We start from the raw sequence: 13,645 nt of genomic DNA on the forward strand, positions 1-13,645 counted from the left end.
AAACCTGCAAAGGGAGACGTTTTCGTTGTGGTAGGGCAAAACAATAAATCTGTTCCGTTTCACAAAATTCACTTACGAACGGTGCAAGTCGCAGGTGATTCACTCCTCTTGACTAGGTGGCGCTATGAGGTGCAGTTAAGTTTATATCCGTCTGCAGAAACTCCTCTTTCTCAGCTCCGCTTCTCGGTTGTTTTGAAGCCGCGGCCGCGCTAACGAATGACGTCATCACACGGCGCTACACAGCATACCCGTGGGTGCTTGAATGATTTTCTTTCTATAAAGAAGAAAGTTGTTTTTTTTAATAACTTCAGTTTCTGAAAACGTAGCATCTTGTCAACTGTGTTTATGCTTGAACAGAGCACAGCCCTGACAATAGAATCTGTGAAGAATAAAAATAAAGAAGCAGTTCTGTTTAAACATCGCAAGTCAGCCTTTGTTTCTGATCGACTCTGAAGAAGGATGGCGGAGTGCTTGTTAAATCTGCAAACCCAGCTTGACTCGTTCATGCAGGTTTTGCTCAAATCGATCGTGTATGAAATGTCAGAAGTTTTTGGAAACAGGATTTCTGACTCTGAGGACGAGTTTCAATACAAACTCCGCAGCGTCTCCCAGGTCCTGGTGAGACGTGCCGTGTTTAAAATCACACAGTGTGTGGAGGACAGTGTCGGGAGTGAAATGGCGCATCTGAAGAAGGAAAACGAGAGCCTGAAGTGGAGACTGCAGCTGTGGGAGAAGGCTTCGGGAGCAGGAGGAGATCAGGGACAGACAGATCATGTTGGACATACGCTTCTCTGTGAAGTCACTGCAGAAATAAAAGAAGAAATGGACACGGAACTGCAGCTCTCAGGTCAGTGTGGTGACTTGTATGAAGTCAGTGTGTGTGTGTTAAAAACCAGTGTCTATAACTAACTCAATAGTGAGATTTTTTTAAACAACAAACTTTATTTTAAAGAAAACATCTCACAATAGTAAAGATTCTCATTATCAGTACGCGTTCTAATAAAGTATCAAACTGTCATCAAATACTTTCCGAAAGAGGTGAGAATATAGTGGAGAGATGCATAGCGACGTGGGAAAGACTTGTGTGATGTAGCAACGGGATTCTTTACTGGAAACTGAACTTTGTCCGGTTACGGTGCTGAAAACACCTCGTTCACATTCAACAATTGTTTCACTGAATCAATTTGTACTCCAACGTCATTAGGAAACAACATTTATAAATATTGTATTTACGTTGTATTGGTCTAAATTTTTATAAGTATACTAATGATTGTGTATATAAACATTATTTGATTGGTTTAAGTATTACTGTCGTCCAGGGTCTGTGTCTGTATTGACTCCTCTGGAATATTAATCCAGTGTGTCTGTATTAACCCCCCTCTCTCTCTAAGTGCATTGTTTATATACAGTACTGTGCAGTAAGTGTGTCTGTATGAATCCCTCTCTCTCAGTACAGTGTTAATGCACTGTAGTGTCCAGTCAGTCAGTGTGTCTGTATTAACCCCTCTCTCTCAGGGCAGTGTTAATGTACTGTAGTGTCCAGTCAGTGTGTATGTATTAACACACCTCTCTCTGTGCAGAGTAAAGTACTGTAATGTGCAGTGTGTCTCTATTAATCTCTCTCTTTCTCAATGCAGTGTTAATGTACTGTAGTGTCCAGAAAGTGTCTGTATTAACCTCTCACTCAGTGCAGTGTTAATTACCTGTAGTGTGCAGTCAGTGTGTTTGTATTAATCCCCCTCTTCTCAGTGCAGTGTTATTATCCTGTTGTGTGCAGTCAGTGTGTCTGTATTAACCCCTTTCTTTGATTGCAGTGTTAATGTCCTATAGTGTCCAGTCAGTCTGTGTTTAACCCCTCTCTCAGTGCAGTGTTAATAAACTGTAGTGTCCAGTCATTATGTATCTATTAACCCCTCTCTCTCAGTGAAGTGTTAATGTCCTGTAGTGTCAAGTCGGTGTCTGTATTATCCCGCCTCTCTCCATGCAGTGTTAATGTACTGTATTGTGCAGTCAATGTGTCTGTATTCACCCTTCTCTCTCAGTGCAGACTTTATGCCCTGTAGTGTCTAATCAGTGTCTGTATTAACTCATCTCTCAGTGAAGTGGTAGTATGCTCTAAATTCCAGTTTGTCCATGTCTGTATAAGCCCCCTGTCTCAGTCTAGTGTTAATGTACTGTAGTGTCCAGTCAATCAATGTGTCTGTATTCACCTCTTTCTCTCAGTACAGTGTTAATGTCCTGTAGTGTCCAGTCAGTATGTATCTACAGATGCAGCCATTCAAAATGCGCGGTACAAACCCACAAGCCACCGCGAGGCGGTACACAGATTTCTAAACTGATCAGGATCGTTATCTTTGTCTTATCCATAATAATGTTCAACACTCTGTCCAGCAAATTAATAATAAACTTTATTTTATATAGCGTTTTAAACGAATAAGTAATTAGATTGCTCATAAACCTAATCACTTATTCTACATAAACACAGCGTAATTGCTCTCTGAAAATGCTTTTTCTTTTTATTTAGGCTCAGATTTCAACTATAGATCGTATTATTATAAACTTTCTTGGAAAAATGTATTTTATGTAAACCATGTTTGCTATTAATTCATTTAGGGCTAGAATATGTTTATTGTCTTCCAATCGAGTCGAGCTGACATTAGAAGCTTGCCACGCCCGGACTGTTACACCAACGCATTAGCATGTTAAAGCGATTTCATTGAGGAGCCTAGCTTTCTTAACTAGTAAGTACTGTACTTCCTTGGTTTTGGAGGGGGGGTGTCTTTCGCTGGAAATCTCACCCCCTTCTACTTTGAAAATACCTGTGAAACCGGTTTAATTCATCACAGCCAGCACTCCCGCAGAGAGGGGGGTTGTACTCGTTAATGTCTAAGCCGGAACACATCATTATATCTCATTTTGTATTTCTATAAAAAAATCGTTTGCCCAGCCTAACACTATTGTTGTTATTGTTTTAATTCGGCCCTGCTCCCGTTGTTTGGTGTTAATGTGTTGTTGTTAAGTGTGAATTTGTACCTGTTTCCCTGAGGTCTGGCTTTTTTTCTGGAAAACTATAACTCTGGTCTTGTCCAGATTGACTGTCAGCGCCCAGGTCTGACAGTGCTGCTCCAGCAGTGCCAGGTTCTGCCGCAGCCTCTGTTCTGTGGGCGACAGGAGGACCAGGTCGTCTGCAAAGAGCAGGAACTCGATTTCTGTAATTAATGCAGTTAATTAATGGTTTAACAGTCCGGGTGTGGCAATGTTTTTTATTATTGTTATAGAGAAACATGATCAGATTTTCCCCGGTTCAGAAAAAAAGATCTAAAGTATACTAGTTTGTCACTCTTTTCATCCCCTCTTTGCTAAATGGCTTTTGAATAGTCACATGAAGAGAGAGGTGAAACAGCCCTACACAGCCCTGTCGCAGTACACGAATATAATTATATCTTATTAATTTCTTTAGATACGCGATACTTTTAATACAGTCTTTGCTGTGCTCTGGGGATCCTTGTGATATTTTGAGCTCTGGTTGAATGATAAGTGTCACAGTTTAACTAATTTTCGTAGTTAGAAATTATGAAACACTCTGTTAAAAGCAAGGGAGTTTTTATGTCCGTTGCAGTAAAAGAAAATGCCTGACAAAGTAGGGTTTGGACAGATTCCAAGTGCATTTTTGCAATTTACGTTGCATTGTCCATTGTGCTGCTGTAATACAGTTTAAAATAATTCAAAGTCTAAACAGTATCAGCTTTATTTATGGGTTGCAATTTAAAAAAAGTCAAAAACCGCACTCAAAATGCAATTTAGAGCTTTTTGGCAAGAGGAGACACCCAAATTAATAATGTAATATGCCACTGTTTGTGCATGAATAAGGTTATACTGCTATTTCCTTAGATACGCGATTAAAAATAATAAAAAAAAAAATTTTGAATCCCCGGACGGAACACATTCCATAAGAATCAGCGCTTTTATATATCGCCTTTAAAGGTGGCTTCTCAAAACGCTTTACAGGATAAAAACAGCAATAACAGCAACAACAACAATATTGTATTTCATTGCAAAACCAAGTAATAACTTAACTATATGTGAAAACGTTAAGATATGTCGCTGTTGTGAATGTCTTTGGAGTGTATCTTATTTGCCTGTCTGTCCTGGCTCTCTGGCTCGCCCTCCCCCCCTCTCTCCCTCAATTCAATTCAATTCAAGGTGCTTTATTAGCATGACAGATGGGTACAATCAGTGTTGGGTATTTACTTTGCTTTGAGATGCCACTTTTAAAGGTGATATATAAAATCAAGGCTTTAACTCCGCAAGTCTGAGTTCCTGTGTCTGTCCTATCCGAACCCGAAAGTATTAAAATATGTACCTTTATAGCAGGTGGTGTACAGCTTTTTAGTATAGATTACACTTTTCTGAAATGTATTTAAAAAATAAAAACGATTACAATCTAATCTTTCCACGTTTGATCCCAAGATCCCAAGAAAAATAAATCTAAACGGGGAGAAAGCTATGCTGAAAGTTTATTAAGATACTTAGAAGACAAAGATATCAATTTATGTTGCATTTGTCTGATTGTGAATCAAAAACCACATACTTAAACCCGCGTTTGCGATTTAAATCAAAAAGTGATTTAAATCAATATAAATGTTTATATTGTAACGCCTAGGTGACTTCTCATTGTTATTAAAATGACTTAAATTTGATCATGTTGTGATATTTAGAAATATAAATTTGTTTGGTGCGAGTGAGGTTTTATTTAATCTCTGACTCAGGGAAACGTTTCATTTTTTCGAAGAAATGTTTGTTAAAGGAAATTCATGGCTCCAGCGGGATTCGATCACAGGCTGTGTGACATGGGAGTCAGGAACCTAACCCACTGCACCACCGGCAAGGTCGTATGCAGAGTGCTGAAAAAGCACTACAGAAACATTATCAACAGACAATGTACAGCGTGTACTATTCTTGTGTTGCGGTACATGAATATAATTATATCGTTATTAATTTCTTTAGATACACGATTCCATATTATATTCCCTTTTAATCAAATTCTAAAAGTATGCTTGTTGACTCCGGTATCACGTTAGTTAAAGACTTTGATGCTTAAAATGTTTAGGGAGAAATGGAATACTGGTGTGTATTTTTTCTTTAAAGTACCGAGACCAGCCATATACTGTATGTTTAAGTTCCAAAATTAATATCGTTTATGGCCTTCACACGCGTTACAGTATGCTCCTATTCTTTTTATGCTCAGCTACTAAGATTTCCCTTCAGTGGTAAAATTCCATATAAATATTCAATACTTAAACGGGCACAGTAAAGACATTAAATATACATATACATACTGTACACAGTACAGTTTGCATACAGTAATATGTTTATGTTCCGAAATCAATCTCTTTTATTAGCATGTGAAAGGCATGGTGAATCGATTCTCAAAAATTACTGTACTTTGCATGATTGGAAACAAATGCGTGATTGCGAAATGCTGTGGTGTTACTTTTACAAAGACGGTCAATGAAAAAAAGAATGTGGACCAGGGCAATACTTTGAGTTTACAGCTTGTCCATGGTCATTCATTATTAATACTATTAGTAATATCTTTGTTAAAGACTTTGATGGCGACAGCTCAAACATGAGAGGTTGAGCTTTATTAGCTCCACCTTGCGGAAGATCTGGATACTATTATTTTACTTACGGTATTATAGGAAAATTTACAGTAACTCCCGGTAGACTGCGTAAAGCGCACTGCAAAATAATGCGGTATCGCCCGCGTATTTTGAATGGCTGCATCTGTAGCAACAGGATTCTTTACTGGAAACTGAACTGTTTTGTCCGGTTATGGTGCTGAAAAAACCTCGTTCACATTCAACAATTGTTTCACTGAATCAATTTGTACTCCAACGTCATTAGGAAACAACATTTATAAATATTGTATTTACGTTGTATTGGTCTAAATTTTTATATGTATACTAATGATTGTGTATATAAAAACTATTTTAATTGGTTTAAGTTTTACCGTTTCTCCAGGGTCTGTCTGTATTAACTCCTCTTGAATATTAATGCAGTGTGTCTGTATTAGCTCCTCTCTCTCTCTCAGTGCAGTGTTAATATCCTGTTGTGTGCAGTCAGTGTGTCTTTATTAACCCATTTCTCTGATTGCGGTGTGAATGCACTGTAGTGTCCAGTCAGTCTGTATGAACCCCTTTCTCTCAGTGCAGTGTTAATGTACTGTAGTGTCCAGTCAGTGTGTTTGTATTAACCCCCCCCTCTCTCTCTCAGTGCAGTGTTCATGTACTGGAGTGTCCAGTCAGTGTGTCTGTATGAACCCTTCTCTCTATGTGTAGTGTTAATGTACTTTTCTTTTACTTTCTTTTTCTTTTTCTTTTACTGTCAGATATGTGTCCGTGTCTGTATAAATGCCTTTGTCTCAGTGTAGTGTTAAAGTACTGTAGTGTCCAGGCAGTCTGTGTGTATTAACCCGCCTCTCTCTGTGCAGTTTTAAAGTACTGTAATGTGCAGTCACTGTGTCTGTCAATGCAGTGTTAATGTACTGTTGTGTCCAGAAAGTGTCTGTATTAACCCCTCTCTCTCAGTGCAGTGTTAATGTACTATAGTGTCCAGTCAGCGTGTCTGTTAACCCCTCTGTTAGTGCAGTGTTAATATGCTGTAATTTCCAGTTTGTCCGTGTCTGTATTAGGCCTTCTGTCTCAGTGCAGTGTTATTGTACTGTAGTGTACAGTCAGCATGTCTATATTAACCCCTTTCAGTACAGTGCTAATATGCTGCAGTGTCCAGTCAGTATGTATCTATTTACCCCTCTCTCTCAGTGCAGTGTTTATATGCTGTAATTTCCAGTTTGTCCATGTCTGTATAAAACCCCCTCTCTCAGTGCAGTGTTAATGAACTATAGTGTCCAGTCAGCATTTTTCTATTAACCCCTTTCAGTGCAGTGTTTATGTGCTGTAGTGTCCAGTCAGTGTGTCTGTATTTACCCCTCTCTCAGTGCAGTGTTAATATGCTGTTATTTCCAGTTTGTCCGTGTCTGTATAAAGTCCTCTCTCTCAGTGCAGTGTTAATGTACTGTAGTGTCCAGTCAGTGTGTCTGTATTAACCCCTCTCTTTCTGAGTGCAGTGTTAATGTTAATGTAATGTAATAGTGATATTATTACAGTAGACTTACTTTTTACATGGTAGTTAGGCGTCTGACAAAGATAAATCAGAACACCCCCTTTATACCCACTTATTCCGCTATGTTAAAACAACCCAAATTGATTGTGAGTGTACTAGTACGCATGTGTGTAGTTTAAAGCTTTTAAGATCACATGGCCTCAGCTATCACTACTATGCTGATGATACTCAAATATACATCCATACCAAACCTGACGCTGATGTGGTTGTCTCTATTCTATTTAGTTGCATCTCCGATATAAAAACTTGGATTACTCACAATTTCATTCATCTTAACTGTTAAAAGACTAAAGTCATGCTTATTGGCACCACCCATTAACTTTGTAAAACCAATGCTGTAACCTTATCTGTAGATGGTCCTGTACTTGAGCTTCAGTCTAAATTGAAAAACTTGGGGATGATATTTGACATTCGACCCACATGTGCATCATGTTGTCAAAACATCTTTCATTCACCTCAGAAATATTGCTCGACTACGCCCTATGTTATCACTAACTGTGGCTGAAAAGTGTTGTCTAATCTTGAATCGACTACTGTAACGCTCTACTCCCTGGGGTTTCTAAATCCCCACTGAACAAACTCCAGTATGTCCACAATTCGGCAGCCAGAATCCTGACCAGGTCTAGTGCAAGTGTTCACATTACTCCTATCCTGGAGTCCTTGCACTGGCTTCCTGTCAAGTTTCCTGTCGACTTAACAATCCTCCTGCTCACCTATAAGGCTCTCCATGGCTCGGTACCTGTCTGAGTTATCACCCTACTCCCCACCTCACAACCTTCACTGTTCTAATTCTGCTCTCCTTACTGTCCCCCAAGCCCCTCTACACTCTAGGAGTGACAGGGCCTTCTCCTGTTCTGCCCCCAAGCTCTGGAACTCTCTCCCTAAGGATATCGGAGAGTCGCCTTCTCTAAACTCCTTCAAATCCAGACTCAAAACCTTCTTCTTCAGAAGAGCCTTTATTTAACTGTTCTTTACCCCTCTGCTCCTACTGTACTTAGTACCACCATCTACTGTCTCCTCTAACTGTGTATTCTCATCGTGCTTATATTGTGTATTTTTTGTTGTTGTCATTCTATAAAACGCTTTGAGAAGCTATTTAAAATAGTTTTTTATTATTATTATAGAGGTCTTGTTTTCTTGTCCTGTGTTTACAGGCTCAGAGGCCAGTGTTCTCTCCGACGCTGGGGAAAGGGCTCTTCTTGAACAGCAGCACAGTGAGGAGGAGTGGGGCTCCAGTCTGATGCAGGAGACAGAGCTCACTGCCACAGAAGGGAAAGAGAAATCCAGTGAGCAGCACACAAAGAGCAGACAGAGTGTCAAGGATCTGGACTCTGTACCCATGATGAAGACAGAGCCTGAGAGTGAGACACCTGGGTTCTTAGTATGTGATGAATTTACAGAGAAGATGAATAATCTGGACACAATCAATATTACACAAGGTTGTAATGAACTGGGCTGTGTCTCTGTACAAGAGCACAGTGAAGAACTGGATGTTTTAAATCTTACAGAGCGGGATATGGATCCCAAGTTGATTGACCCTGCAGAGCAGCAGACTGATGTACCTGGTGAAGAGAACAGTACTGAGTCACAGCACACTGAGAAGAGTCAGTACAGGAAGGAGCAACAGCAGCTCCTACAGGGCTTGATAATAATTAGGCCTTGTTCTGTTCAAGTGGAGAGACTATCATTGCAGAGTCTAAAACAATCATATGATCCCTTAGTATCTGATGACTTTACACACAGGTTTAATAATCTGGTTACTGAGAAAATTGTTGAAAGTTTTAATGAACTAGAGTCTATGTCTGTTCTTGGGCAAAGAGAGGAACAACTGAATGAACTGGATGGTTTTAGTTTCAGAGAGCTGGAGAAGGAGCCCCAGATGATTCACACTGCTGAGCAGCACACTGAAGGACACGGTGGAGAAAACACAGCTCAGTTTCAGCACACAGAGCAAGGCCATTTCATGGAGCATTTGCAGAATAAGAGACCCCAGCACGATCAGGGGATGAGGAAGAATCACTCAAGGCCTTGCTCAGATGGAGTGGGCAAACTGATATTATGGCACAGGGAGAAGCAGCGTTTCTGTCAGTCTAGCATTTCAAAGCCCTATCAGCACCTTCACACAGGAGAGAGACCTTTCAGCTGCAGTCAGTGTGGGAAGAGTTTTAATCATTCAAGTAACTTAAGAGCCCACCAACGGACTCACACAGGAGATAGACCATTCAGCTGCAGTCAGTGTGGGAAGAGTTTTAATCATTCAAGTAACTTAAGAGCCCACCAGCGGACTCACACAGGAGAGAGACCATTCAGCTGCAGTCAGTGTGGGAGAAGTTTTAGTCTGAAAAGCCACTTACAATCACACCAGCTTATTCACACAGGAGAGAGACCATTCAGCTGCAGTCAGTGTGGGAAGAATTTTAGTCAGTCAAATAACTTAATAATCCACCAGCGCATTCACACAGGAGAGAGACCGTTCAGCTGCAGTCAGTGTGGGAAGAGTTTTAGTCAGTCAAGTAGCTTAAAAGTCCACCAGCGCATTCACACAGGAGAGAGACCATTCAGGTGCAGTCAGTGTGGGAAGAGTTTTAGTCTGAAAAGCCACTTACAATCACACCAGCTGATTCACACAGGAGAGAGACCATTCAGCTGCAGTCAGTGTGGGAAGAGTTTTAATCATTCAAGTACCTTAAGAGCCCACCAACGGACTCACACAGGAGATAGACCATTCAGCTGCAGTCAGTGTGGGAGAAGTTTTAGTCTGAAAAGCCACTTACAATCACACCAGCTTATTCACACAGGAGAGAGACCATTCAGCTGCAGTCAGTGTGGGAAGAATTTTGGTCGGTCAAATAACTTAATAACCCACCAGCGCATTCACACAGGAGAGAGACCGTTCAGCTGCAGTCAGTGCGGGAAGAGTTTTATCCAGTCAGGTGACTTAAAAACACCAATTTAATCACCAGGTTTTTTATTTAATCATAATCTTAGTCATTTCAACTAAAATGTCTTTTAGATCAAGTAGGAAGATGCGTCAGCATGTGACATCTGAAGAAGGCTCCACAGCTGAAACGTTTATTTTCTTCTCTTTTCAGGATGGAACAAACCTTTACTTGTTCCCAAAATGTCAATTAGTCATAGTCACTTTGTAGTCACCCACTTTTGAGTTCATCTGGTCAATTAAATTTTGACTATACTCTTATTTACAGTTGACTAAAACAGAAATAGTTCTTGTCACAGAGTTTAATTTATGTGTATAATAATTTTTTTTAGTTTTATTCAATTTTAAAATAAATGAGGTCTAAATTGAATTAACATTCCAAGACTATAAAGGAATTCAGTTCAATTTAGAAATTAAGTTTAGTCCTGTTTAATTTGCAATTAAGACTGTTTTCATTGGATAGGCCTGTAATTGTGTAACAGCTTTTAACTTACCATGTTAAGCAAGAAATATGTATAAAACAGGTTAGGATCCTTAACTGTCACTCTTAAGGAAAATAAAAGTCACACATCTGATTCTACAAAAAAGCTCAAAGTCTTTGTTGCACAATCTAAAGTGTATTTTCCCCCAGAGAGGATATATATCAAATACAATAAATATTTATACAATAAATGGTAATTAATAAAGGATAAGATATTGTATGAATCTCTTTTAATAAGAAAATCTATCTTGGCACCATTAGTAATAATTCCATATTTTTATGTTATTTTTTCAATGCAAACTATTTTTTAAACAAGACAAGCAATATATACAGTGCCTTCAGAAAGTATTCATGCCCCATTGTTTATGTCTCGTTCTGCTGTGTTGCAAAGTCAAATTAAATCATTTTTCACATTTTTCAAAGAAAGTTTTCCACTCCTGTAGAAGCAATTCTCTTTAATGTTAAAATGAAATTAAATATTTATAATTCTGAAGACATCTATCAAAAATAAAAATGGAAAATTACTTAATTAAGTATTCACGCCCTTTGTTTTAACAACCTAATTTGGGTCAATTATCTTGAGAGATCACACTAAATATGTTAACAAGGTACACCTCTGTTCATTTTATCTTCACTGGTGTTCAATTGCTTGATAAACTGTATGATAAATATCACTGACTGTGCGGTCTCACAACTAAAACAGAAGATCAGATCAGTCCTGCTGTCATGAAGACCAAGGAGCTACCTGTGGAGCTTTGAGATGAAGTTGTTAGGAGGAGAAAAGCTGGAGAAGGTTATAAAAAGATTGGCAAAGCTTTAACCCTTCCTAGGAGCCCAGTGAAGTCCATTGTAACTGAAGTGGGACATGTATATATCTCACTTATCCAGCATCACAGTATCACCACTTAAGCACACTGTGAGAGGTGTTGATGGGGTCTGTTAATTTAGCCTCAAACAAAAGTTAAACTAAGATGCCATAAAGATGACCTGCTTTAGCAGCCCCAGTGGCTTAATGCTACATAATAAAAGAAGGAACAACACCCACAAACAGGATAAACCAGACCAATGTCTGCTGCATATCAAAGGACAGAACCTAGAGCAAGACAGAGTAGGACAGAGTAGTACAAGAAGTAATTACATATCAAAGAACATGACAAGCACTCAGATTGTGAAACTTTCTTCTGATTGTATATTTAAGAGCTGGGAAACCCTTGCAGTTTGTCTGTTCTGTGGAGCAGACCCGGTATGCGTTGTTGAACTTATTGAGCTCAATAAAACTGAATCTGTACAAGACTGTGTCCTGCTCTTCTGATGAAGAATTTCCCACAACAGTTGGCATAGTTGACTCCGGTAATTCCCAGACGGCACACAGGGTGAGTATATTTTTTATGTTACCACCCAATTAGGTTGGCGTAAGGGAAAGACCGGAAACATACGGAGAATATAAAGAATCATTTATAGGGAAAAGAGTAAGGACACGTCTCTGTGCGATTCAGGGCAAAATCCCTAAACCGAGACAAGACACGATTCCTCTGAGCTTGGTTTCGAAACCAAGACAAGACATGGTTCCTCTGAGCTCGGGGCGGGTCTCTAAACCAGGGCGCTTTCCCCCTTGGGCGAGGCAAAGTCCCTAAACAGAACAAGGTGAGCTGAGTGACGATATTGTGCTAGCAAGATTCCCTCTGAGTCCGGGTGGGCACCCCTAAGGAAGCTAAGGTTAATAATATTATTAAGATTATATTATCAATAATATGAGTATAGACCAGTTGTGCTAGCAGTTTAATCACCAGTGACTGCTGAGCTGAGTGTTAAGCGAGGAGTTGGCCCTGTATGCTAACACCAGACTCATATTCACTGACTGCTTCACAAGGGTACTTGTAAGTGTGCTGGCAGCACTGATAGATCTGGAGATGGTATCTAGTCCAGATAAAACAGGATCGGTTCTAGAGCACTTAAGGAAGAGTATTATAAGGACTAAAGGGAACATGAAAACAAAAGTTTTGTATTAAGATTGAAATAAAGCAAAATAATAATAATTGCTTACACTTTCTGGACACTCCACTCAAAGTGCTTTACAGGTAATGGGGACTCCCGTCCACCACCACCAATGTGGAGCATCCACCTGGACCAGAACAGAACACAAGAGGAAAGACACCAATTCCTAGATGGAGATTATTAGGAGGCCATGATTGGTAAGGGCCAATTGGAAATTTGGCCACAACACCAGGGTTACACCCCTACTCTTTTTCAAGAAAGGCCCCGGGATTTTTAATGACCACAGAGAGTCAGGACCTCGGTTTTACATCTCATCTGAAGGACGGCGCCTGTTTACAGTATAGTGTCCCCGTCACTATCCTGGGGCATTAGGACCCACATGGACTGCAGGGTGAGCACCCCCTGCTGGTCCCACTAACACCTCTTCCAGCAGCAACCTTAGTTTTCCCCCAAGAGGTCTCCCATCCAGGTACTGGCCAGACTCACACCTGCTTAGCTTCAGTGGGTTGCCAGTTGTGAGTTGCAGGGTGACATGGCTGCTGCTAAATAAATGCAAATAGAAGTGTTCTTAGGTTATGAGAATATGGAAAGGGAATTCATACGAATATTGTTTAGCAATGCTAAGTCAAGAAAAGAAGTCAAACAACTTAATAACCTTCTGCCTTCCACCTCATAACCCTGGTGAGGTGAGAAAGAATAGTACAGCACACAATAGCACAGAACATGTGCTCAAAAGTACGATAAGTAAAAAAAAAATGGATTGCAACCTGATTGGAAGTGACAGACATTGCTTGTTGAAAAAAACTAAATGTAATAATAATAATAATAAGTGGGATACGTGATACTGTGTTTATTAAAAGTTACACAGCTGTTAAAATAGATACACTTAAAAGTAAAATGCATACCGCGTTCATGTAATGGGTTGTAATGGATGCTGTAATTTCGTATAGTTTTCACTGGGATGTTATTTCGTTCAATCTTTTTATCTGTTATCTACCCGTAGAGTCTACAGTTTTAATCGATAATTTTCTACTTATGTCTGTGAA

At 39.6% G+C, this 13,645-nt stretch overlaps 1 protein-coding gene across 1 annotated transcript; it reads left to right on the plus strand.

Annotated features, from left to right (window-relative positions):
* Positions 1–226: 226 nt before the first annotated feature.
* LOC148670980 (uncharacterized) lies at positions 227–10,815 on the plus strand. The gene is made up of 2 exons (XM_088631757.1): positions 227–847; positions 8,340–10,815. Exons 1-2 carry the CDS (start codon positions 460–462, stop codon positions 10,139–10,141), a joined length of 2,190 nt encoding a protein of 729 aa, XP_088487883.1. The 5' UTR covers positions 227–459; the 3' UTR covers positions 10,142–10,815.
* Positions 10,816–13,645: the final 2,830 nt, after the last annotated feature.

This window comes from Lepisosteus platostomus, chromosome 5 (assembly GCF_059453375.1).
Source record: "Lepisosteus platostomus isolate fLepPlt1 chromosome 5, fLepPlt1.hap1, whole genome shotgun sequence".
In the NCBI taxonomy this organism is placed as follows: Eukaryota; Metazoa; Chordata; class Actinopteri; order Semionotiformes; family Lepisosteidae; genus Lepisosteus; species Lepisosteus platostomus.